The 27871-nt window shown below is 40.2% G+C and overlaps 1 protein-coding gene across 4 annotated transcripts; it reads left to right on the top strand.

Moving 5' to 3' along the window:
• The first annotated feature begins 12656 nt into the window (after window positions 1–12656).
• On the top strand, window positions 12657–22346 carry PRPF38B (pre-mRNA processing factor 38B). Of its 4 annotated transcripts, XM_082655642.1 has the most exons (8): window positions 12657–13212; window positions 13527–13674; window positions 13931–13986; window positions 16050–16118; window positions 16398–16549; window positions 16631–16691; window positions 18730–18953; window positions 19201–22346. In XM_082655642.1, the coding sequence occupies exons 1-8, from the start codon at window positions 12934–12936 to the stop codon at window positions 20051–20053; spliced, it is 1842 nt and encodes a 613-aa protein (XP_082511768.1). In that variant the 5' UTR covers window positions 12657–12933; the 3' UTR covers window positions 20054–22346. The 4 variants fall into 4 exon arrangements, with proteins under 4 accessions (XP_082511768.1, XP_082511765.1, XP_082511766.1 ...); XM_082655639.1 differs by lacking the exons at window positions 13527–13674; window positions 13931–13986; XM_082655640.1 differs by lacking the exons at window positions 12657–13212; window positions 13527–13674; window positions 13931–13986 and having other exon boundaries at window positions 16059–16128.
• The last annotated feature ends 5525 nt before the right edge of the window (window positions 22347–27871 follow it).

The raw sequence follows: 27871 nt of genomic DNA, 5'->3' as shown, positions 1-27871 counted from the left end.
ACTGATGAATATAGATGCAAAAATCCTCAACAAAATAGTAGCAAACAGAATCCAACAACACATTAAAAGGATTATACACCATGATCAAGTGGGATTTATCCCAGGGATGCAAGGATTCTTCAGTATACACAAGTCAATGAATGTGATACACCATATTAACAAATTGAAGAATAAAAACCATATGATCATCTCAGTAGATGCAGAAAAAACTTTTGCCAAAATTCAACACCAATTTATGATAAAAACTCTCGAGGGGCTTCCCTGGTGGCGCAGTGGTTGAGAGTCCACCTGCCGATGCAAGGGACACGGATTCGTGCCCTGGTCCGGGAAGATCCCACATGCCGCGGAGCGGCTGGGCCCGTGAGCCATGGCCGCTGAGCCTGCACGTCCGGAGCCTGTGCTCCGCAACGGGAGAGGCCACAACAGTGAGAGGCCTGCGTACCGCAAAAAAAAAAAAAAAAAAAAAAAAAATCTCCAGAAAGTGGGCATAGAGGGAACGTACCTCAACATAATAAAGGCCATATATGACAAGCCCACAGCAAACATCATTCTCAATGGTGAAAAACTGAAAGCATTTCCTCTAAGATCAGGAACAAGACAAGGATGTCCACTCTCACTGCTATTATTCAACATAGTTTTGGAAGTCCTAGCCGTGGCAATCACAGAAGAAAAAGAAATAAAAGGAATACAAATTGGGAAACAAGAAGTAAAACTATCACTGTTTGCAGATGACATGATACTATACATAGAGGATCCTAAAGATGCCACCAGAAAGCTACACAGCTAATCAATGAATCTGGTAAAGTTGCAGGATACAAAATTAATGCACAGAAATCTCTTGCATTCCTATACACTAACAACGAAAGATCAGAAAGAGAAATTAAGGAAACAATCCCATTCACCACTGCAACAAAAAGAATAAAATACCAGGAATAAACCTACCTAAGGAGGTAAAAGACCTGTACTCAGAAAACTATAAGACACCGATGAAAGAAATCAAAGATGATACAAACAGATGGAGAGATATACCATGTTCTTGGATTGGAAGAATCAACATTGTGAAAATGACTATACTACCCAAAGCAATCTACAGGTTCAGTGCAATCCCTATCAAATTACCAGTGGCATTTTTTACAGAACTAGAACAAAATATCTTAAAATTTGTATGGAGACACAGAAGGCCCCGAATAGCCAAAGCAGTCTTGGTGGGAAAACACAGAGCTGGAGGAGTCAGACTCCCTGACTTCAGACTATACTACAAAGCTACAGTAATCAAGACAATATGGTACTGGCACAGAAACAGAAATATAGATCAATGGAACAGGATAGAAAGCCCAGAGATAAACTCACGCACCTATGGTCAACTAATCTATGACAAAGGAGGCAAGGATATACAATGGAGAAAAGACAGTCTCTTCAATAAGTGATGCTGGGAAAACTGGACAGCTACATGTAAAAGAATGAAATTAGAACACTCCCTAACACCATACACAAAAATAAACTCAAAATGGATTCGAGACCTAAATGTAAGACCGGACACTATAAAACTCTTAGAGGAAAACAGGAAGAACACTCTTTGACATAAATCACAGCAAGATCTTTTTTGACACACCTCCTAGAGTAATGGAAATAAAAACAAAAATAAACAAATGGGACCTAATGAAACTTAAAAGGTTTTGCAAAGCAAAGGAAACTACAAACAAGATGAAAAGACAACACTCAGAATAGGAGAAAATATTTACAAATGAATCAAAGGACAAAGGATTCATCTCCAAAATATATAAACAGCTCACACAGCTCAATACTAAAACAACAAACAACCCATCCAAAAATGGGCAGAAGACCTAAATAGACATTTCTCCAAAGAAGACATACAGATGGCCAAGAAGCACATGAAAAGCTGCTCAAAATCAGTAATTATTAGAGAAATGCAAATCAAAACTACAATGAGGTATCACCTCACACCAGTAGAGTGGGTATAATCAGAAAATCTACAAACAACAAATGCTGGAGAGGGTGTGGAGAAAAGGGAACCCTCTTGCACTGTTGGTGCTATAAATTGATACAGCCACTATGGAGAACAGTATGGAGGTTCATTAATAAACTAAAAATAGAATTACCATATAACCCAGCAATCCCACTACTGGGCATATACCCAGAGAAAACCATACTTCAAAAAGACACATGCACCCCAGTGTTCATTGCAGCACTATTTACAATAGCCAGGTCATGGAAGCAACCTAAATGCCCATCGACAGTGAATGGATAAAGAAGATGTGGTACATATATACAATGGAATATTACTCAGCCATAAAAACAAAAGAAATTGGGTCATTTGTAGAGACATGGATGGATCTAAAGACTGTCATACAGAGTGAAGTAAGTCAGGAAGAGAAAAACAAATATCGTATATTAACACATGTATGTGGAACCTAGAAAAAATGGTACAGATGAACCAGTTTGCAGGGCAGAAATAGAGACACAGATTAGAGAACAAATGTATGGACACCAAGGGGGGAAAGTGGTGGGGGTGGTGGTGTGATGGATTGGGAGATTGGGATTGACATATATACACTAATATGTATAAAATAGATACTTAATAAGAACCTGCTGTATAAAAATTTTTAAAAAATAAAATTCAAAGAAAAAAAAAGAAATTAGTTATCCAAGGAGACACACATGATGAAAAAGCAAGAGACTTTACTGGGAAGGGGCGCCCGGGCGGAGAGCAGGAGGGTAAGGGAATCCAGGATAACTGTTCTGCCACGTGGCTCACAGTCTCAGGTTTTATGGTAATGGAGTTATTTTCCAGGTTGTCTCTGGCCAATCATTCTGACTCAGGGTCCTTCCTGGTGGCATGCGCATTGCTCGGCCAAGATGGATTCCAGTGAGAAGGATTCTGGGAGGTTGGTAGGACATATGGACTGGCGTCTCCTCTCTCCTTTTGACCTTTCCCAAATTCTTCCAATTGGTGGAAGCTTGTTAGTTCCGCATTCCTTACCAGGACCTCCTGTTGTAGGAGGTGCAAGTAGCTGCTGTCGTGCCTGGCCAGGGCGGGTGGTTTTGGTCAGTGGTTCCCCTAACAACCTTGTCCTTGGAATGTGTATCTCCTAGGACCTCTCGCCTTCCGAGATGGCCCAAACTCTGACTATTAGAGTGTGTATCTCCCTAAATAAACCTGCTTTCCCACTTAGCTCTGGGGCAGAGCCTCTTGCCTGCTCACTTGTATCCGTCACAAGCATGCTATATTAATAAATTCACTTCTTACCTATCACTTTGCCTCTCACTGAATTCCTTCTGCACTGAGACATAAAGAACTTGAACTTCAGTAAGTCCTGACTCCCCGTGACTAATTTTAATTAAAAGACAGTGGTTCGAGGGAATTCCCTGATGGTCAGTGGTTATGAGGCAGTAGATAGATGGGCCCCAGACTGAGCAGCTGGAGTTTGTCCCTGTGGACAGACACTCCAATGTGAAGACAATAGCAGAATAGAGAAGCTGAGCCCTGCCCAGATAAGAGATAAAGAGAACACATATTTCTCATTCTCAAGGTCAAGGAGACCTTCCCAACTACACATGCACAGAAAGGTTCCTTGAAGGTCAAAAAGTGAGGGGGCACCACCTCATAGTAGGTGGTCTACCTACCCATAGACCTCTTCACTAGAATCCATCTTGGCTAAGAGATGTGTCCACACACGTGGGAGAATCCTGAGATATACCAAATACAGCCTCAGAGCCAGGCAAAACAAGATGACTGGCCAGAGGAAACCTGGAAGAAATGCCCCATATAAGTGATTTAAACTACCATGAGGGCGCAACTCTATCTCCGAGCCCACCCGTGTGTCTATTCACATGTACCCTTTTTCCTCCTAATAAACACTTTATTTGTTTCACTACTTTCTGTCTCTTTGTGGGAATTCATTTCTACAAAGCCAGTGGGCCAGGGCCTTCCTTGACACTGGACACTGTCCCTGGTGGTCTAATGGCTAGAATTCAGTGCTCTCACTGCCACAGCCTGACTCTGGCCAGGTAACAGAAATCCTGCTTCAAGATGCTGCCGGCCAAGGCCACCAGAGATCAGTTAGGACTCTCCCTGGTAGAATAACTAAGATCCCACAAGCCACACAGCGTGACCAAAAAAACCAAAAAAACAAAAACAGTGGGTTCGAGTTCCAATCTGAATTTTGGCTGGGTTCAAAACCCATCTGAGTTGTGTAGTTTCAATAATATTTGGTCTCTTGTCCTCAGTTCCTGAAAACCCTTTAGAGCCATAAGGGGTGAATTGGAAATCATGGCCATATGTGGTTGCCCCATCGATAGCACTGTGAGTGAGAGTATTTCACTTAGAAGGGGCAATGTGTGTGCAAAGACCAAATAGAGAAAGGACTCATCCTGACAGTTATTACCCCTTGTATGATTTTCAAAGGTTTGAGATAAAACCTAAATATTCCTATTTCTTGTTAACAACTTAAATCTGCTATCAACAAGTTTATGAGGGACTTCCCTGTTGGTCCAGTGGTTAAGAATCCGCCTTCCAGCGCAGGGGACACAGGTTTGATCCCTGGTCGGAGAACTAAGATCCCACGTGCTGTGGGGCAACTCAGCCTGCACACCGCAACTACTGAGCCCGTGGGCCACAACTAGAGAGAAGCTTGTGCACCACAACTAGAGAGAAACCTGCACGCTGCAACTAGAGAAGCCCGTGCGCCACAATGAAGAGCCCACGCACCACAACGAAAAGATCCCGCATGAAAAAAAAAAATCCCGCATGGCACAACTAAGACCTGACACAGCCAAATAAATTAATAAATATTTTTTAAAAAAAGGTGTTGCAAGAAGAAAGGCAACTGGACATTCTAAAAGCAAATGTTATTTAAAAAAAAAAAGTTTATGACCCATCTGCTGAGTAGATCATTCCCATCTGTAACCGTGGCCATGCTGTATGGTTAGCAACCACTCAGAAATGTCTCTGGCAAAACATTGTATCAGAATTTAGATTCCTAATAGGAAGTAAAAAGTTAACTTAGAGACTTAGGAAGAAAGTAAGACTGCAATAACATTTTCAAGGTGAATTTAGAATATTAAAAATATATATATATGCTATTTAGAAAATAGTAATGGCAGACACTAATGCCACAGAATGCGCTACAGTTCTAAGCACTTACATAGATATCAAGAAATTTGATCTTCATGTTACTGAATCGGGTCCCAATGCTCGACTCTTACAAAATCAATACAAGTGTTGATAAAAAGGAAAGTTGCCTTTAATCAGAATGCCAGCAATCTGGGGAGATGGTGGGCTCAACGTCCCCCAATAAACACCTCCAAAGATTCTGCTCGGCCATGAAAGCTTTCAAAGGGAAAACAGGGAAGTAACCTCAGTTAATCATTGAGACAGGGGGTCAGAGTCATTGCCATCCCCCACTGTGTGCAGACTTGTAAACTCCTCATGATCTTTCTTTAGGTGTTATCTTGTTCACACAGTTTGCTCTCGAGATTACTGAAGGGGAAGGTAGGGAAGAGATCTGGTCATCTGTTAATTGCTTATTCTTCATTTCTACTTCTTTGATCTACGGAAAGAACCAACAGGTTAGGCAAAGTACTGTGCGATCAAAAGATTTGAAAGGTGTGCTAGGGCCAGAGATGAGTATAGCACGGGGGTGCCTGGTTTACGGTTAGTGACAAGACAAAAGGGTGCCTCCTGTAGTGAGCTCTTTCCTGCAAAGAGCTTTTTCCTACCCAAAGCTGCTTACTCATAAAAAAATCTATGAGGTAGGTAATAATAACATCCTCATCTAAACAGATGAGAAAAGGTAAAGAAAAATGAAGGCAGAGAAAAATGAGGTGACTTGCCCAAATTAAAATGATAGAGCCAGAATTTAAATCTAGGTATTCTGGCTCCAGAGTCTGTGCTCTTAGCAACTGTTATACTGACTATGCTCCTTTTTTAACAGCAACATCTCAATTATGTGAAATGATGAAGATAAGGTTTTTTCAGATAACTAGGAGTTAATAATTTAACACTTAAGTAACTTTAATAATTTTATGTAAATTTTTCTGAAATTTACATGCCTTTTCTAAAATAATCCCATGCCTTAATAACCATAATTTAAATAATTCAGGTTCATTCTTAGGAATATGTTATCTTACATTGTGGTTACTCCTCCACCCTTGAATAAAACTGCTGTGTCTTTGAGAGACAAGTCTATCCTTCTCTGACATAAATTAACTTCCTGGATTGTCCTCACATTCCTTGAAGACTTTGCATCAGTCTTACTCTCTGACGAAGTAAAACCAATAATTCATTTGTTTCTTCATTCAAGAATATTGTATATATTGAGAAATACATATATTTGGTCTTCATCCCCAGTACTTGGCACTAGAGCTTCTTAAACCCTTGTTAATTTCCTGAGTGATAGGGGTGATAGGAGAACTTCTGTATAATTTTTGGTCTTAGTCCTCAGTTCCAAAAACAAGAGCTTCTAAGATCCTTCAGATCTCTGGAATGATGAACGTCTTGTGTGTGTGTGTGTGTAATGAGTGTCATTTATACGCTAGTGAGGTGACTCTAGGTGGGCCCCTAGATAGCTTCAGATTCAAACTGGTTGTCAGATAAACCAAATCAGGTAATTAGAAGGTTGAAACTTTCAGCCCCACCCCGACCTCATTGGCCTATGATTTAATCAAGCATCCCAATGTAATAGAACCTCACAAAACCCCTAAGTAATGGAGCTCAGAGGACTTCCAGGTTGATGAAGACATCCATGTGCCCGTATGCTGGTGCACCCCAAACTCCACAGGGATAGAAGCTCCTGCACTGAGGTCCTTTTAGACCTCACCCTATGTACCCCTTCATCTGGCTATTCTTTTATAATAAAGGATAGTATCCTTCATAATATCCTTTGTAATAGTAAGTAAAGTGTTTCTCTGAGTTCTGTGTGCTGTGATAGGAACTCAGGGAAGGTCAAGGAGGCTGAATGAAGCCTATTTCCTACAAAAAAGAAACAGGGGCACAGAGAGGACTTGTAGCCAGGAGGGCCCCGCAGCGTCCTGCTCCACTTCACCACTGCTTGTGACTGGTGCCTGAAGTTGGGCAGTTTTGTGGGACTGAGCCCTTAACCTGTGCAGTGTGTGCTAACTCTGAGGCGTTAGTGTCAGGAATTAATTAAATTATAGGAGACTCAGTTAATGTCCAAAGAGATGGAAAATAGGTTGGTGGGGGCAGGGGAAACCTCAAGCATTTGGTGTCAAATGTGTTGTGAGCAGTCAGTTTTCTTTTAAATATTTACTTACTACCCTCAAGGTGTCAATCATTGCCTACTGCTGGGAATAATTAGCTGAAAGACTTAGACCCTCTCTGGTCACTGAAGATGACAAATAGACAGATAATTACAGTGTATTCAGGACTAGCATTTGGCCAGTATGCATTTGTATGGCTGTACTGATTTTTCATATCACCCTGGAAAAAAATTTAGGTACTATAATGGTGACAAACAATTCCCCAAACACACTTTTTTCTTTCATGCCTCAGAAGCCTTTGCATAGGCTAGCTCTAACTAAAATATAATTTTTTGCCTAGATAACTCCTAATAATTCTTTTTCCCCCTCAGTTTTGTTGAAAAATAATTAATATATATCACTGGGTAAGTTTAAGGCATACAGCATGATGGTTTCATCTACATATATTGTGAAATGATTAAAATAGGTTCAGCTAACACCTAAAGTTCTTAAATCTCAACTCATACCTCATCTGATTCAGTACTTTGAAATCATAACCAAGGAAACAGGGGTAGATTTGTCTAACATCTTTAACTGTTGTTATTACAACCTATGAATTATTTCAGATTTTTAGTTCTTGGGTACTTTAGTCAATGGCTTCTTTTTTTATTTTAGGATTGTGGTTTGTTTTGAACAATAAAATGTTCAAAACATTAGAACATCTAATTTATGTTATTTTAGTTACACATGGCAATTATTTTAATTCTTTACTCATTTAGTCATAGATGATACATGTTTATCAAGCACCTTCTACATGCCCAGGCTTTTTTTTTTTTTTTTAAAGAAATTGATGGAGGGACTTCTCTGGTGGTCCAGTGGGTAAGATTCTGGGCTCCCAATGCAGGGGGCCCGGGTTCAATCCCTGGTGGGGGAACTAGATCCCACATGCATGCCACAACTAAGAAGTCTGCAGGCCACAACTAAGACCTGGTGCAGCCTAAATAAATAAATATTAGAAAGAAAGAGAGAGAGAGAGAGAAAGAAAGAAAGAAAGAAGTTGATGGAAACACAAAGGGCCTAGAGTAACCAAAGGCATTTTTAAAAGAAAGAATGAAGTTGGAAGACCTAACCTACTTGATTTCAAAACCTACTACAGGGGGCTTCCCTGGTGGCACAGGGGTTAAGAATCTGCCTGCCAATGCAGGGGACATGGGTTCGAACCCTGGTTTGGGAAGATCCCACATGCCGCGGAGCAACTAAGCCCGTGCGCCACAACTACTGAGCCTGCGCTCTAGAGCCTGTGTGCCACAACTACTAAAGCCTGCGCGCCTAGAGCCTGTGCTCCACGACAGGAGAGGCCACTGCAATGAAAAGCCCGCATACCACAACGAAGAGTAGCCCCCACTCGCCACAACTAGAGAAAGCCCGCGTGCAGCAACAAAGACCCAACGCAGCCAAAAATAAAATAAATTTTAAAAAACTCTACTATAGAACTGTAGTAATCAAGGTAGTTTGGATTGGTGAAAAGATAAAGATCAATGGAACAGAGCAGAATCCAGAAGTAGATCCATACATGGTGGGTGAATTGATTTTTGACAAAGGTGCTAAAGCAGTTCAATAGGGAAATAAGTCTTTTCAACAAATGGTGCTGGATCAACTGAATAGCCACGTGGAAAATAAAATGAAAATCAACTCCATCTCACATCATAGGCAAAAATTAACTCAAAATGTGTCAAATCCCAAACTATAAAACTTTTAGAAAATATAAGAGAATATCATTGTAACGTTAAGGCTGGCAGCGCTTAGAATGAAAACACAAATCATAAGCAAAACAAAAATTTGATAACTTGCAATTCATTAAAATAAAAAACTGCTATTTGAAAGACACCATTAATAAAATTAAAAGGCAAGGCACAGATTGTGTGAAAATCCTGCAACACATGTATCAAAGGACTTATATCCAGATCATGTAAAAAAACCTTCCAACTCAATAAGACAAACAAACTCATAAGGAAATGGGCAAAAGATTTGCAGTTACTTCACAACAGAAGATATACTAATGCCAGTAAGCACCTGAAATGATGTTCACCATCATTAGCCATAAGGGAAATGTAAATTAAAACCACAGTGAGATACCACTGCACACCCTTAAGAATGACTAAAATTTTAAAAAAAAATTCATTATACCAAGTGTTGATGAGGATATGGAACAGTTGGAACTCTCATACATTGCTGGTGTGAATGTAAAATGGTGCAATCACTTTGGAAAACAGTTTGGCTGTTTCTTAAAAAGTTAAACATATATCTATTATATGTCTAGGTATTTAGCCTATGTCTAGGTATTTAGCCAAGAGAAACAAACTAATCTATATTGACAGAAAGTGGTTGCTGAGGATGGAGTTGGAAGGAGAGATTGGATTACAAAAGGGCACAAGAGAACTTTTGGGGGTGATGTATGGTTGTTACCTTGATTGTGGTGATAGTTTAATGGGTACTGAGATAGACCTAAGAGCCGCCCTCAAAATTTTCACCCCTGAAGTTAGAATTTGAAACCCTAACCCCCAAAGATGATGGCATTAGGAGGTGGGGCCTTTGGGAGGTACTTAAGTCATGAGGGTGGAGCCCTCACCAACAGGATTGGTGCTCTCATAAAAGAAACCTCAGAGAGCTTCCTCATCCCTATAATCTTGTGATTACACAGCTTGAAGGGGTCAGCCATGAACCAGGAAGTTGTCCCTTGGCCTTGGACTCTCCAGAACTCCAGAACTGTGAAAAATACATTTTTGTTGTTAATAAGCTACCCAGACTGTGGTATTTTGTTATGGCCCAAAAAGACTAAGACAATGAGGGTACATGTGTCAAAACAAAGCAAACCAAAAGTTCCCAGCTTTATCTATGTACAATGTAGTATTCTTACGTTAAATATAACTTTTTTTAATGGGGATAATAGTTATATATTCAAACTGTTTTAGGGATTCATTGAATATGTCAAACACTTTATCCTACTACCTGGTTTGATACTTAGTTTGATGCCACTGAAACAGATATCAAACTTCAACCTCTCTACTAAGCTTTTCACTCAAGAGTGTAGGGGTAAATGAATTTTTAAAGATTTAGGCAATTAGTAGGATTTGGCAATTAGTGTCACTGGGTAACTCAATAAAGTTATTACCAAGGCAAAAAATACACATAAAGGAAGAAGAACTTGGCTCAAAAAAAGTTTTTTTAATTAATTAATTTATTTATTTTTATTTTTGGCTGTGTTGGGTCTTCGTTGCTGCGCACGCTCTTTCTCTAGTTGTGGTGAGCAGGGGCTACTCTGTTGCGGTGCACAGGCTTCTCACTGCAGTGGCTTCTCTTGTGAAGCAGGGGCTCTAGGAGTGCGGGCTTCAGTAGTTGTGGCTCACGGGCTCAGTAGTTGTGGCACGCAGGCTCAGTAGTTGTGGCATGCAGGATCTAGAGCACAGGCTCAGTAGTTGTGGTGCACGGGCTTAGTTGCTCTGCGGCATGTGGGATCTTCCTGGACCAGGGCTCAAACCCGTGTCCCCTGCACTGGCAGGAGGATTCCTAACCCCTGCGCCACCAGGGAAGACCCTTCACTGTATTTTTAACTTAGTAATTCATTAGAGGCTGGATCATCTATTTTCCTTGGGAAGTAAGTTAGTATAAACTAATGTATAGAACAACAAGAAATTACTAGGAAGTTAAAAACCACTTCTGAAAGCTTTAGTTCTCCAATGTAAAATAAAGGAACTAAACAGGATGATCACTTACGTACTGCCCAGCTATAAATATTAATCACTCCAATCATTCATTTATTTCTCATTTATTTTTCCTTGCATTGTCATACCACTGTCTCCCGGTTTACCTCCTACCTCTCTGCTTGTCTTTTCTCTCCTGCTGGTTCATCAGGTGTGGATCTTCCCTGAGGTTTCTGTCTTATCCCTTTCCCCTCCTCTGTGTATAAGCCACAAATTAAGATCTCCACCTTCAAACTTCCTACTTCAACAGTTCCTAGGCAAGAATAAATGATTAAACGTGCCACGATGGGGCTTCCCTGGTGGCGCAGTGGTTGAGAGTCTGCCTGCCGTTGCAGGGGACACGGGTTCGTGCCCCGGTCCGGGAAGATCCCACATGCCGCGGTGCGGCTAGGCCCGTGAGCCATGGCCGCTGAGCCTGCGGGTCTGGAGCCTGGGCTCCGCAACGGGAGAGGCCACAACAGTGAGAGGCCCGCATACCGCAAAAAAAAAGTGCCACGATGAGCAATCAAATAGGATGGAGAATGAAAAACGTCATTGGATTTTGGCAATTAGGATAACACTGAGTGAGCCATCCAAGGTTTTGAGTAGGGAGTGCTGCACTTTTGGAACGATGACTCTGGCAACACTCTGTGAAGAATGAATTGGAGCCAGAGAATGTTATGAATATTAGCATCTTAAAGTGACTTTGGGGTCATAGATGTAACCCTTGGGTTTAAATGTCATTAAATTCCTAATGTTTCATCTTGGCATTCCAGGCACTTAGGGGGCCCAATTCCTCTCTAGTCATTACTCTCCCATAAGCATATTTCCTGGCTCCTGTCAACCAGACTGTTTACTCTCTAACAAGCTTGATCTTCCCTTCTTCTATATATACTCAGGCTGCTTTCTGTCAATAAAACTGCCCATACCTGCAGAAACTTCAGTGCCTTTTGTAGCCTTCTCTTAGCTCCCAAACACCATGAATCTCCTCTAAGTTAACAGTAGCTTTTGAGAGATGAGACCGATTCTGACTCATTCTCGCACCCACCACCTTCTTCCACCTCTTCTATCCCCATTCACTCATAGTGCATCCGCAGAATGGAAGTACTCGAGTAGGAAGGAAAGAAGTCATGTAACAAATGGCGCTACAGGTACAGTAGCTCTTTTAATGCTAAAATGGTTTTTTAACAGCCAAGCAAGACGCTATCCCCTTAATGTTGAATAAATTTAGGCTCAAATAATAAGATCTCCAGTCGGACCCTACAGCCTAGCGGAGGACAGAAGGACTTTGCATTGCAATCACATGAAGGTGTGAGGTCCTATCATCCCTTCCAGAGAATACGAAAACTGTGAACTCAGGAGACTCGGTTACTCCACAGGAGTCAAGAGTCACGAATTTGCAAGCACACAGCCATGCGAACGCCTTCCTGCTCGGCTTCCGACAGGAGAAACCGGGGCCGCAGTCCAAACATTAAAACATACAAATTGGACCTAAAACCCAACCCCGGCCCCCAAATTCCGAGCACAAACATCCTAATAGATAGGCAGCTGAGGCCAGCGCCGCGACCACAGCGTGCACAGAACGCGCGGAACTAGGAAGAGGAATCGCCAGCCCACCTGGGCGTCTCTGATTGGCCGCCGGCTAAGCTTGGAACTCTGGGGCGTGTGCCGTCACATCCGCCGGGACCGCCATCTTGTTCCCAGGGGCAGTTGGCGGAAGAGATCGCGCTCCCAGGCCGCCGGCTAGCTTTCTGCTTGGATTTCTCGCGGCCCGCGATTCGGCCTCTGCTCTCGACTCGGGGTCCATTCGTCGGTGTCCCGGTTGCCCTCCCTCACCCGGCTGGGGCACAGCGAGGAGGCCCCATCTTCCGACGGCGTTCCATGGAGTAGGGTCCCGGACCGTTGTCCCGAAGAGCGAGATTGAGCTTCGCCCCCTCCCCCTCCCTTCTCCCTCCCTCCTTCCTTCCGCCGCAACATGGCTAACAACAGCCCCGCGCTGACAGGCAACTCGCAGCCGCAACACCAGGCGGCCGCAGCCGCGGCCCAGCAGCAGCAGCAGCAGTGCGGCGGCGGTGGCGCCACCAAGCCAGCAGTCTCGGGCAAGCAGGGCAATGTGCTGCCGCTGTGGGGCAACGAAAAGACTATGAATCTCAACCCCATGATCTTGACCAATATCCTGTCGTCGCCTTACTTCAAAGTGCAGCTCTACGAGCTCAAAACCTACCACGAGGTGGTGGACGAGATCTACTTTAAGGTACGAAGCGTCTGGACCTGGGAGGTGGGGACTAAGTTGCGAGGAGGGGGTACGGAGGAAACGGGCGGAGGCGGCCCCCGAGGTCTGATCATTTGTAGGTGGGGGAGGGTTGGGCGGAGGGGGAAGCTGTGGCCAGTAGTCCGCCAGGGAGGGGTCAAACTGGGGCCGCCCTCTCATTTCCTTTTCAGATTTTTAGGGCCGGGAGAGCCCGCCGCCATTGATCTCTCCTCCCCCAGTCTCCAGCCCGCCCCTGGGGGGGGAGTTGGACGGGAGGAGTGGGGGAGAGGAGAAACGAATAACTGAAGTCTCTCCAGTTTACAGCTTTAAATTTATTTATTTTGACGTGGATCTACTCGGCGCCAACTTGTTGGTGCTTCTCCCGCTCACCCCGGGCCAGGGCGTGTATTGACTTCAGTGTTGGCCTCGTGTTGTTGGTATTCACTATCCGATCCAGACAGGGAAGTGGTCAGTGTGTTTGTCGGGTGGGGTGGGAGGGTTGAGGGTGGAGAGGTACAAGTGGAAAAAGATGTACCGAAGGCCTGGAAATTTTCGCAGCAGGAAGTCAGGAGTAAGTGGTCTCAGTCACCTGTGCATTGGGCTTATTTAGAATTATCTGGGCCCTGGGCTTCTGCGGCAGGGTCGGTGCTGGCTTGGCTGTGCTGGGGAGCTCACCTGGCGCCTCCTCACTGCACTCTTGTCTCAGTTCTTGTTTCGTTAGCAGGATTGACTCAGTCTTGCAGCGAGGCTCGGAGCAGCCCAGGGTCGCAGGTAGAGGTATGCATTATTAATCATGCTCAATCGCCATAAATGCATTTCCCTGGTTAAATGAACGGCTAATTAGATTTTTTTTTTTTTTTTTTTTTTTTGGCCACTGGTTTTGGTCTTTTCTTCACGAATTTGGTAGGTTTTCTCCACTTACTTGCAAATTATGTAGTTTTAAAAATATATTCCAGGCCTCCTAAGGTAAATTTATATTTTAAAGGATATTAATAAGTCTTAACAATCTTTAAATACTTAAACTAGGACATCTGATACAATGCAATCCATTTTGCCTGTATTGACTCTTAAAAACACTTGACAGACCACATAAAGTATTTTCCGTGACCTGAATATATCTGTAGAGGTGTTAAGGAAATTTTCTTTATTTGCTTTTAGGTTTTGTTTTGGCCACCTTTTCCCCAATTAAGGCCTACTAAGGGATTTTGAGATATTACTTAGTTTTGATAGAAGAACTCATTTTGAAAATACAGTTCAACTTTGGGTATATAAAGTAAACTGAAATTTTGGTGTTCTCTTACAAGAGTATTGTAAGTAATTGTTATACTGTGAACTAGTTTTTTTAAAAGGTAAGGCCTTTTTCAGAATGGATACAATATGGCGAATATTTAACCCTTAGCTTTATTTATGTAGTAAACTTCAATCAGTTGAAAATAGGGTTCCTGCTCCTTCTGTGGCAGGTTCTGTTTAATAACATAGGCAGGTGTTAATGCGATAGAGGAAAAGCTTGTTTTCAAATTTCACATACTGTGTTTTGAAACACTTAAGATTATACTACAAATTACTTAGATTTAGTTATAAAACTAAAGACTCGGGTTTTGTTGTCCATATCAAATGATCATTGAAATGCGTAGGCTTCCAATTTTGTAACTCGATTTTGTATGGCATCCACCCCTTTGGTTAGCCTTTAAGGAATTGAAACATCTTTTTTACAGCAAGCTGGGGGAAGAAGATGAAACAGTAAAGCAGTGCAGTAATCCACTGAACAAAATAGTGTAGTGCTTACATTTAAATACATGCTTTTCTGCCTGAAGCCACTGAAAAAGACTATGGCGTGTAATCATGGGTGGGTGGAAATGAGGTTTTAGAAATACGTAATGAACGAACAGGATTTCATTTTTGTTTCAAGTTGAGAAACAAATATGGATCTTATCTCTCTAAAATACCTTTGTCATATCTGTTGTAGAGCTAATATTCTTTCTTTGCTGTTTTTAGGTGAAGTATGTGGTTTTTATAGGGTGCCCCACCTTAGCAAAGACCTGTATTTTTGAGTATACTCAACGTAACAAGTCACGGTTTCTCAGATTTTGATACAGTTTATATTCTGGGAAAAAATTGAATTAGTTCCTATAATTAGGCTGAAAATAAAGTATACAGTAACAAGAATGACATATGTGTAGGTATGGCCTTTGTAACTTCATCTTCAGTCAGGAATGAACATAATGCCTGATTGTGGTTTTAAAAAAAATGTGTGAGTAAAGTTCCATGATTTTGCATCAGAAGTAATTTCTGTTACTGTTTTAGCATGCTTTTTTCAAGTTTCTTCCTTATTTTATAATGTGGAATTTTAAATCACCATAAAATTGAAATATTAAGCTTATTTGAAAGGCTTTTTGGAATAAGTACTTAAACTTTGTTAATACTTTTTGCTGTAAGTTGGAGCATTAAATCCATTTTAAAATGAGAATTTTTTTAAGCAATTCATAATAAAATACAAAATTGATCATTAATTTTTTTTTTTATAAGTGTATGAGACTAGACATTTCCTGTCTCCACATGTATCCGCTCTCTACAGAGCTACTTTAATGGGGTTTCTGCTGTAAACCTGTTGAGGTTTTGTTAAACCCTAGTAGCTTTATTGATGCTATTTAAATAAGCAGTTTTCAAAGATGGTTTACATACTTAATGTGTGTAAACAAAATGTATACATCATGTCAAAATACCCAACTTCCAGACTTTTAGAAGAGCTGCTCTATTATGGATTGGGGTTTACTCGAATCATACTGTTTAAAAAAATTCGAAGTATGAATGTTTGTTGTGTTTCTCTTTTCTATTTTCAGGTCACACATGTTGAACCATGGGAGAAAGGAAGCAGGAAAACAGCTGGCCAAACAGGGATGTGCGGAGGGGTAAGTAGAAGTACGTGCATTTTTCAGTTTTTCTGTGTCTGATAACTAAGTTTATGTTCAGAAAACTGGAAGTCTTTCAGTTTCATACCAAATTACAATTAGTTTGTGTTTTTTAAAAATCTAAATTCAAGTGTTCCGTGGGGTTAGAAAAACATTTTTTATGCTCTGTTTTCAGTTCTGGATTATATCTTGTGACTAATACCTAACAGGATTAATCAATTGGTCCTAAGTATCTTTGTTAATTATTTTACAACTCTTTCTTAATTCCTTTCCTTAAAGGTTCGAGGTGTTGGGACAGGAGGAATTGTTTCTACAGCTTTTTGCCTGTTATACAAATTATTTACTCTGAAGTTAACTCGCAAGCAAGTGATGGGTCTTATAACACACACAGACTCTCCATATATTAGAGCCCTTGGATTTATGTATATAAGGTGAAGCCTGCATTTCTCTACATTTTCAATAAATATCTCATTTTAATTGACCTAAGCCTAATCACTCTTTCATAATTCTAGGTACACACAGCCCCCTACAGATCTATGGGATTGGTTTGAATCCTTCCTTGATGATGAAGAGGTATGTCAACAAGGGTAATAGTTTTCTTCTGATTACTCTCATTTTTTAATAATCTTTTATATATTGGTGGTTTAACATCTTCCAGAATTTTCTGTGCTTAAATTTATTTCACTCACATACTTTTGGAATTAATGTCCTATTATTAAGATTGGGGTGGATTTTATATGTCTTAGGTTAAACTTCTTAAGTTTGATTCTCACATTTCAAAATTGTTTATATGTATTTTGGTAACTATTAAAAATTTTCTCTTCCTAATTGTGTTCTGTGTGTTGTACTGATCTTGACTTGTACAGTTGATAGTGAGTTTTTAAAATTGGCTATGCTCAAGATTGAGATGGTAAGACATGCACATAGAAATATTAATTACTGGGTTTTTTTCTGGAACTTTTCAGTTCTTTATCCTGTAACTTCTTCCAAACTTTAATACTCCCACTTGCATAGGAATGCAGAATTGAGCTGGGTGGAACTTAAATAGGCTGAAAGTTTAGATGATTTGTTTGAGGTGATCAAAATATTTCAATTCCAGCTTTCTAACTCTTTTATACTATACATTTTTATAAAGTTAGAAGGAAACCTTCTCTTTAATAGTTTAGAATTTTTTTAAATTATAAAACTAGCTTGCCATTCAAGCTTAATAAGGTTGAGCTTGTTACATATGTTCAGAAAGTTACGTTAGAAAACATTACTGTGTCAGATTTAAACCATACATGTATTAAAGTCCAAGATCTCAAAAGGATCTTAACAATGAGCACTGTTTTCCATATATCAATCCCCACCACTACTTTATGTTTTAAGGTTCATAAAGTAAACTGAGTGGTGTTTTAGTCGACCTGTTTAAAACGTTTATCCAAAGAATTGGTTGAATTAAAGGATAGTTCTAATGGAAATCTTTCTAGTGTGTTTTTATTATTACATGCGTAGCTAAAAAAATCTCACTCGTATAGACATGGAGAATTTTTCTCTGCATTTTTTTGGCCTATTTACGAGCTGTTTAATATCTCAGAAGAGGCCAAAAGTGTGTTAGGTGATAAATCACAATCTATAAAGTTTTTTCTTTTTAGGTGAGATTTTGCAGGCTGAGGCACTTTTCCCTTCTATATTTAAAAAGCATGTCCCGCTTCATAATTGGTATTAGGCTTGTTTCTGAATGCTTCTGTTTAATCTGTTTTTTATTGTGTTTACAAACCTGAGGCTCTCTGTTTAAGCTAACTTATTGTTTTCTTCCTTAGATATCTGCAGCGATTATATTTGGAAATACTGTATATCTGAACACTTAAATGTGTGTGAGTGCAAGCAGTTTTACCTTTAGCTCTTGTTTTCCTGTTTAGATAACAAATCTCACTTTCCTTGTGTGCTTGCACTATAGGTTTGGGACTGACAATAGCTGACTAACATGTCCTGAGCTGTGAGAGGGCATAGCAAGAAGGCCTTCATGCGGTAATGACCCTTTTCAGAGACAATGGTCATCATGGATTATGCGTTTCCAATTATTTGTTCATTTATTTATTTTCTACATAACTCTAAATTAGAAACCTCACTGCTTCATGGCAGTTGGTTTGCTATTGCTTCCAGTTTTATTAGGGCTTCATTTTATATTAGAGCTGTTAAAAGATAATCTTTAGACAGGAATTGTTTGAAGCAGTTCGTATGTAGCTAGGTTACACTGCTAGGAATGATGTGTGCAAACGTGTCCACAGAAATAAAGTATATACTTAGTAGGTATGTGGAATGTAAATTGTTGATTGTTCCAAATAGTTTAGTAATGTAGGGGGGTGTTTCATATTCTTGTTAACTGAGTGAAGTCACTTCTCTTTCTGTCCATGAGGCTGCAGGGTTTGTTCTCACCTGCATGCACACACTAAGCCCAGATATTTCTCTGTATCATTCATTACCAGATTAGAAAGGTACACAAATTGAAATTTTTCTGTTAGAATTTTTTTGTATTTGAGATTCCAAAGATGGTTATATTTTTATAGTATTCTTGTGTTTTTTGAGATAATTTTTTTTGACGGCCAGGGTATCTTTTGTGTTTCTGTAGGACCTAGATGTGAAGGCTGGTGGAGGCTGCGTAATGACCATTGGAGAAATGCTACGGTCTTTTCTCACAAAACTGGAGTGGTTTTCCACTTTGTTTCCAAGAATTCCGGTTCCAGTTCAGAAGAATATCGATCAACAGATTAAAACCCGACCAAGAAAAATCAAGAAAGATGGAAAGGAAAGCGCTGAGGAAATAGACAGACATGTTGAACGCAGGCGTTCAAGGTGATGTGACTCTTGGGTTACACTTATTTTTAAAATATGCTTTACACAAAGGTTCTATTTGTCACCTTTTCCCCACTTTCTGCCCTTCAGGGCATTTTCCACAAAATTATGCATCTGTAAATGAGAACAGGCAAATATTTTGCTTTAATTATTCTTGACATGTAACACTGATGGAAGTTAAATTTTTATGGTATGTTTTATTCATTCAAGTTTTTTTCTCCCCCTCCCCCACTTTCCTAAATATTAGGTCTCCAAGGAGATCACTGAGTCCACGGAGGTCCCCAAGAAGATCCAGAAGTAGAAGCCATCATCGGGAGGGCCATGGGTCTTCTAGTTTTGACCGAGAATTAGAAAGAGAGAAAGAACGCCAGCGACTAGAGCGTGAAGCCAAAGAAAGGGAAAAAGAAAGGCGAAGATCCCGAAGTATTGATCGGGGGCTAGAACGCAGGCATAGCAGGAGTAGGGAAAGACATAGAAGCCGTAGTCGAAGTCGTGATAGGAAAGGGGATAGAAGGGACAGGGATCGGGAAAGAGAGAAAGAAAATGAGAGAGGTAGAAGACGAGATCGTGACTATGATAAGGAAAGAGGTAATGACCGAGAAAAGGAGAGGTCAAGAGAACGGTCCAAGGAACGGAGAAGTAGGGGTGAGGTAGAAGAAAAGAAATATAAAGAAGACAAAGATGATAGGCGGCATAGAGATGACAAAAAAGATTCCAAGAAAGAGAAAAAACATAGTAGAAGTAGAAGCAGAGAAAGAAAACATAGAAGTAGGAGTAGAAGTAGAAATGCAGGGAAACGAAGTAGAAGTAGGAGCAAAGAGAAATCAAGTAAACATAAAAATGAAAGTAAAGAAAAATCAAATAAACGGAGTAGAAGTGGCAGTCAAGGAAGAACTGACAGTGTTGAAAAATCAAGAAAACGGGAACATAGCCCCAGCAAAGAAAAATCTAGGAAGCGTAGCAGAAGCAAAGAACGTTCCCACAAACGAGATCACAGTGATAGCAAGGACCAGTCTGACAAACATGATCGCCGAAGGAGCCAAAGCATAGAACCAGAGAGCCAAGAAAAACAACATAAAAACAAAGAGGAGACTGTGTGAAGATTTTTTGTAAAAGTGGATCACATTGAATCCTATAAATGTTGGGTTAAATCTGCTTTTTTTTTTCCTCCTAAGTTGAGATTGTGCAGTAGTTACACACTCTTCAAGCTCCCTGTAGGCTGCATTTTCATTTCCTCTTTTGTGTAGGGAAGTGCCTTTGTAATCCCATTTATTGCATTGATGTTTTCACCCAACTGTTGAGTTTGATACATGATGCACAGATTGTTCTTGCATTTTATTGTTTGTTTTTGAGATGTACAGTCTGTACATATGTCCTGAAAATGTTTTAATTCCGTTGGCATGGTTGCCATGTTGGTTAAATTTGTATAAGGCAATAAAATGCCACTAATTCTATTTTTGTTTTGTAGGTGTGGGATTATGGTTTGTGTACTGAAGTTAGCATGACTGTGCTTTTCGTAATAGAATGCTAAAAACTATGAAAATGGATCTTGGATGTCTATCATAGGAGAATTTCATGCTTTCAGTGTACATGAAGGCAGCAGTTGTAGGATTAACATTCTTGTCCACTGTATATTATCTTGGAAGGCTCTTGTTAATATGTTAAACCTAATATTCTCCACAATTAACTTTAGAGAGAATTTAGGAGAAGTTAGTTTCTGATGCAGAGGTTTCAATTAGGCTGTGATTTGATCAAAAGTCCTTTTAGCATTCTACCTCAAAGGGACACTATTAGTATGCCTAAAATTTATTCACTTAGTTTTCCTTTTTTATTTGAAAAAATACATGACATGTAATCTTTTTCTTGAATTTTTCAGAGTTTAAAGTACTATATAAAAGGAGAAATTAATGTCTAAAGCCTAGCATTCTTGCAGCAACCCTATACTAACGTGAAATTGGGAGAGGGTGGGGCAGATGAGTAGAGAAATAGATGTAAGCCTCAAGCTTCCAAAGCATTTTTATAAATGGAAAATACTTAAATTATGAAACAGCTTGATATAGTGTCCTTTTTTTAAATTCAAAACTTTTTTTTATTGATAATGAAGATTGCTGTTTGAGTTTTTAAACTTAATCTAGAACAGAGAAGTATTAAAAGTAATGCTATGCTGCATTATTTAAGATAATCAGCAAATTATTTGATAGATTGTTCTTATGACTTGTATTCTGATTACAGAGAAGGATCATGAGTGTGGAATAAATACTGGATTAAATCCTTTATCCTGGGTGTCGGCTTTTCCCCATTTGTTAACATTTATAAGGTATTTTTACTGTGGAAATAGAATGTAAGTAGAGTCACACTTTGTGTAGAGGGATATCTTAGCGCCCAGATGACAAGTGAATTTTAAATGTGTAGATAGAATTGGATGTATGTGATAGCCAGTAATCCTTACTACTACAGTTCTTAATGGCAGTTCCCTTTGTCCTTGGGTGTTATGTGTGTCACTAGGTTGTTCCTTGGATTGGATGATTACTTAGTTTCACATCAGAGGTCCTTATTGAGGGACTGTGCACTTGGATTACATATTAGAATAATTTAAAATTTGGACTTGAAGGAACTTTTAAAAGATAACTCATCCATTTCTTTTTAGAACAGAGAAATAGAGGTCCAAAGTGATTTGTTCAGTCATTGCTAGGACTAAAAGTGAGTCTTCCTCACAGTGTATACCATATTAACATTTTTTTTTATCTCACTGTTCATATTGGCCAACTGATGGGCACCCAGAAGCCACCTTGCAAAAAGTGTTAAATGGGACAAAGGAGTACATTTGGAAAAGTCCTTCATATGTGGGCTTAACATTTGTACCTACCTAACTCCAGAAAAATCTCATTAAATGAAGGAATTCTTCTATGAAAATGCTATGTTTTTTCTTTTAAGAGTAGAATATTCAGTCATCTTCTAAACTGCGCATCAAGTGAATTAACACTACACATGTAGAAATTAGAAACTTGCTGAGTGATGAAAGCCAATAGATTTATCTTTGAAAATTTTAGCATACCTAAATGGATGGTGTTACTCCTTTGAATATAGTTCTACCTGAAATATAATTAATTGAGTGGTGTGTTTTGGTAAAAAGTGGAAACTATTTTAAATAGAAGCGAAAATATCACACAGCATTTCCTATGATTTTTTTTTTAAAGTTTGCTTTTGAGGAGTATTTTGGTATATAGAACATGTAAATAATACTACTTAATGCCGGATATATGCATGACTTAATTTGGAGAGTAGCTTTCTAAAAGAGTGCAAAAACAAGTGGCTCTGAAAGGTGTCTCAGGATTGTTTCTTGCAATCTGAGAAAACTTAAAAAGCTTTTGATAGTTTAATATAACTAGCAACCTCCATGCAGTTTTCTCAACTATTAAAATGATTTCACCTTTCCATGTATCAGTATGTTTCATCTGTGTTCTAATGTTCAATTTGCAATTAAATCCTATACATGAGCTAGTATATTATCAGTCTTGAGATTTAAATACAAAATTTGCGTTTTAATACTCCCCTATTTATAATCTATTAGTTGGATTTAGTTCTTCTAAGGTAGTGGTTCTTAACCTGAGTTATAGGCCCCTATTTAGGAATCTAATGAAAGCTACAGATCTTTCAATCTGTGTTAGGTATTTTGTAGTTAGGAATAAACAGCAAATCTGGGACCTGAGAGTGTCCCAAAGGCAATAGCTGCTGGGGTGTTTTTTACTTAAAAGACAAAGTGGGAGGGAAAAAAAGCTAATGGCATTCACTTAATTCCCTTCCCCCTGAAAGTTATTCTTTATGAATAGAAGTAGTTTTTGATTTGAACAGTCGGAAATGAGGGCCAGACACTGGCAGTTTATAAGTTTTTCAGCTGATTTCTAGTGTGCAGCCTCGATATAAACACTGACTAGTTGGTCAGTTCTCACTGATTATATTGTTCAGCTGGTGGACTTTAAGTTGGTTCTGGTCCTGATCTGATTCTGTCATCTTGTTAATGTTGGATTCAGCCTTGAATGGCTAACCCAATGACAGCATATAAGGTAGAGCTGAAATTATAGGGAAGGAACACTTCCTGATAGTCTGAAATTCATCGTATCCTGTGAGATCTTGAACCCTGCAAATAGTTCTGAAGTGGCATTTTTCACTTTAGGATCATTGGCCATCAACATTTGTCAACTGTAGGAAACGACAGCATGAATACAATCAACTGGAAATCTTCACCATTGTAGCTGACTTGAAATCCATTATTCTGTTTCTCAGAGCATTGATAGTTGAATTTCTGTTACATAATCATGATCCATAATGTATTGCACAGGTAAAATGTATTCAGGTTTGGGGGGGGGGGGGTGTCTTTTCAGCCTACTGGAAAAATGAGTTATACTTGTTCAAGATAAACAGCTGAACTTTTTTGCATTTCATGTAACATATAAGCCATGACGTTTTATTACAAGAATCAGGAAAAGTAGGGAATTCCCTGGCAATCCAGCGGTTAGGACTCCTTGCTCTCACTGCCGAAGGCCTGGGGTCAATCCCTGGTCGGGGAACTAAAATCCCACAAGCCGCGTGGTGCGGCCGAAAAAAAAAAAGAATACGGAAAATCCTCATGTAAGCTTCCCTAATCTGCAAGCACCTAAAGTCTGCAAATCTGTAAAGCTTGTTTTCCTTTGTCAGTACTTTTTCTAGCCATTCTGAAGCCGAATTATTTCTCTATTGAGTCAGTGGATTTAGCCACCACCCACAAATAAATTCCTAACATTTTGAATAAACTTAAGTGAAAACAAAAAATGACAGTGCTTGCCGGCAAGAGAAGTACTCTTGCCCTCTCTCCTTCCCTCCTATTTAGAAATTCTGAAATCACCAGTGTCCTTGATATTCAATAGTACCAAAAGAGGAAATTTCTTAGATGCTGGACTCATCTAAGCCAATCCAAGTACTGATCCAGTGAACATTTCTTCCGGAATGAAGTGCTCTGTCTCTGACCCCTGTTCTGGGAAATTGCATTATACTGAGCCTTGTGTAGGGACCACCACTGATTTGTAGATGTGCCGGTTATCTATTTCTTGGCTCCTAAGTCCACCCTTCATTGCTCTGCTTTGTGATACAGGAGCTAAGCCCTTTAAATATTTCTCTTTTGCTTGCTGGCAAGTTTTGTTAAGCTTGTCAGAAGATGCTGAAGGGATGCTGCAGAAGAAAGGAGCTTCTCTTCCTGGTTCTTGTGTGTTTTCTTTTTTCTTGCTTTTGCAGTGTGTGGGGGCCAGTGGCATGTAGGACACCCAGTGGCACCTCAAAAGAGGGTGTTTCCCAGCAGGTCCATTGGTCCCCCCGCCGGCTTCCCAGCATGTCTTGGTGCACCAGCTGGCAACTTCCCAATAAGTCTCGGCACACCCAGTGGGGTGCCTTCCTAACTAGTTTTGTTGACAACGCCCTCCTCTCCAGCCCTGGGCTTCAGTGGGTCGCAGCCGCACCCTCTCCAACAAAATCTGAATCTCAGCCTTGCAATGGAAACTTCAAAATTGGCTCCTTCGTTGGGTCCTCTGCCTCAGTCCTAGAGGTAGTGGCTGCTCCTATAGCCGCTATTTCTGTATTCTTAAGAGCTTTCTTTACCCTTAGTAATTAATCCCCTGTTGCTTGTTAGTAATTCTTTATATAAAATTTTCCTTGTTCAAATTACTGTGTGTTTTCTGTATCCCCCCTGACTGATACCGTGGATTAAGATACCAGTCATAAGGGAGCCACTTCATTAGTTTGGTTGATAACCCCTGATGTAGTCCAGTATAAAGGACCCAACCCAGTAAATTTGTTGAGAATTATGTAAATGAATCAGACTGGCCCCTTCTAGAATTTTGACTGAGAGCTAAAAATTGTCCAATCCTTAGAAGAATCAACAAGACTTGTATAGCTGTGATGTGAAGAGGCTCATGTGAAAGAGATACCACGATAAATAACTACCCTGAAGCTGCCTCGCTTCTTGCTGGCTTTCTAGTGTTTTTTGTTTTCCAGTATGGTCAGTGGGTATTCTTGCAATTCCTCTGTTTCCCATAAGATAGCCTGAGTTTCTCTTCCTTGGAACCATGAGCCTAACTCTAGTTTGTTCTATTGTAACCACCAGGGATCCCTGATCAGTGAAGGTCTTCCTGTCAATTTCCTTGACATTTAATTCTTATCTGTCTGCACTCGGGACCAGTAAGAAAATGTCATCTACTTGATTGGACTTGGCAAGGAAGTCAAAAAAGAAGTCCTAGGTACAATTCCTTTTCCTTGGTAGAAATGGTCTCCCCAAAAGCAAAAGGGGGAGGTACAGGTATAGTGGAAGGATGGAGTATGAATGAGGACAACCGTAAATCTCATAGTGTCCAGTCTTTTCCTGGACAATCAAGTCTACTCTGTATTCCTTCTGTATCACTAAACAATTCTTTTTATTTCCCCTACAATGGGTATTTCAAAGCTTCACTAGTTTCTTAAGTCCCCTACTCCACCTCCATACTCATACTCACTTCACGTAGAGACTATCAAGTGGAAAGTCCCTATACTTGCTGCCTTCTCTTCCCCAAACTATAAGATTAGCTGCAGTCACCTCTATCCCATTTTCCTCCTTACTTCTCTCTATCCTTCTGTTAAATGTTGCAAATTCTGCCCTAAGCTTATGCCTTATGCTTATACCTTATTCGTTCATTGGTGTGGCAGAGACTGCCCACTGTTAAGTCTCCATTCTTCCCTTCTTCCATAGCAATAGAATTTTTTGACTGTGTATGCCTTTTTTTTTTTTCCTTTCAGCTCAGTTGACATAGCCATGAGACCAACTTCTGACCAACAGGATGTAAGTGGCAGAAGGAACCTTTCTTAAGAGCTTACTGGCATATAGTTCATCTTTTCCCTCTCCCCTTACTGAATTCTGCTGCTTAGAAATTTGATATGATACCTGGAGCTTTATCTTGAATCAATAAAAAGAAGGCCTCATTCTAGAGATGAGCAACTAAAGAATTGAAAGGAGCCTGGGTCTCTGACTCCATGGACTAGAATTGCCATACACTCCTGGATGCTCTGCTCCAATATTTTATATCAGAAAGAAACTTCCGTTTAAGCCACTTTCTTTACAGGTTTTCTGTCACTCTCAGCGAAACAAATCCTAGCGTTACAGATTTGAAATCTGGAATTGTATACTAAGTAACAAAAACTAAAATATTTAACATTAGCTTAGTAAAGGAGGTTAGATGTCAAGAAACATGGACACAGGTATTGTGGGTTAGAAAGCTGATGACTTGTTATACAGCATCCTAACATTTTCTCTCTCTTTCATTCCAACCCCTTGTCTTTATCTTTTTTTTTTAACCTTTTTTTAAAAATTTATTTATTTTTGGCTGAGTTGGGTCTTCGTTGCTGCGCGTGGGCTTTCTCTAGTTGCAGTGAGTGGCGGCTGCTCTACATTGCGGTGCGCGGGCTTCTCATCGCTGTGGCTTCTCTTGTTGCAGAGCACGGGCTCTAGGCGCGCGGGCTTCGGTAGTTGTGGCTCACAGGCTCCAGAGCGCAGGCTCAGTAGTTGTGGCGCACGGGCTTAGTTGCTCCACGGCATGTGGGATCTTCCTGGACCAGGGATCAAACCCGTGACACCTGCATTAGCAGGCGGACACCCAACCACTGCGCCATCAGGGACGTTCTTGTCTTTTATTTTTCAGCCCTTCTCTTGGACTTTGGATGATTGACTAATCTTGATTCTCCTCGTATTACCCCATTAGTACACTAAGAATGTTTAAACAGACTCACTCTTATTATTTTTTAAAAAATTTTAAACTTGATTTTTTAAATTTATTTATTTATTTTTTGGCCACGCCGTGCAGTTTGCAGGATCTTAGTTCCCCAACCAGGGATTGAACTTGGTCCCGGCAGTGAAAGCACTGAGTCCTAACCACTGACTGGACCACCAGGGAATTCCCTAAACAGACTCACTCTTATAACTGCTTCACCTCTTCATCGTCTTAGCTCCGTACCCCTCAGGACCAAAACTCAAGCATTTACTGCTTTGCGGAGTCCCATTCCTGAAAAGAGAATTTCAGACAGTTGGTAAGCTTAGTAATTCAAAATTTTAAAGTAAATTTATATTACAAAACAACTGCTTTATATGCATTATTTCTCCATGGAACGGCTCAGCAATAAAACATAACCTGTTTGACAGCAACTAAGAAGTTGACATTAGTCAGAAATCAGTTGCTAACATAAAATCATTGTCCTTCCAGATCATTGTTTCTCCCTTTTCCCTGAACCTCCCAGCTCCTCTAAGGTTCATGTTATCAGATTATACCATCCATTATCCCTCAGTTGTTCATGTCATTCACAGACCTCAAAAGATACTCCCCTAGTATTTTAATCCTTAGAGTTTAACAAACGTCTCAATACCTCTTTCCTCACTACTGTTAGAATTCTTAGTAATTCCAATACCCACTGAACAATCTTTCCAATTCTCGGGCCTCTCAATTTCTTGATCGCCTGACTTCCAATGATGTTTTTCTTCCACCTGACCTAGCTGCCATTTCCCATGGTTACATCCTAGAACTGGCCCATCATCAATAACTGAAACTTCTCCGGAGTTTCCATTTCAAACATCCCATTCTCTACTCACCAACTCCTCCATTTTCTGCTTACTTCCCTCTCATATCCTTTCCGACAATTCTTTAACTCCACTGGGTTCTCCAGCCTATTGCTCCTGCTGACTTTTCACTCTGCATTGCAGTCCCCCCTGCCTCCGTGGTAGTGAGACAGGGCAGCAAGCCTCACTTCCTTGCCCACCCAGCTTAGTTTCCACAGTCCAATGTTATAAATCACTTCCTTGTAAACACTCTCAATTCCCTTGCTGCAGTCTCTCTCCATCATACTTGTCTAGTAATACCCTAGTCCTACTT

The sequence above is a fragment of the Grampus griseus genome, assembly GCF_964374135.1.
Source record: "Grampus griseus genome assembly, chromosome: 1".
Lineage (NCBI taxonomy): Eukaryota > Metazoa > Chordata > Mammalia > Artiodactyla > Delphinidae > Grampus > Grampus griseus.
Note: the sequence above shows the minus strand (reverse complement) of the source record. Positions and strands in the feature narration are given on the sequence as shown.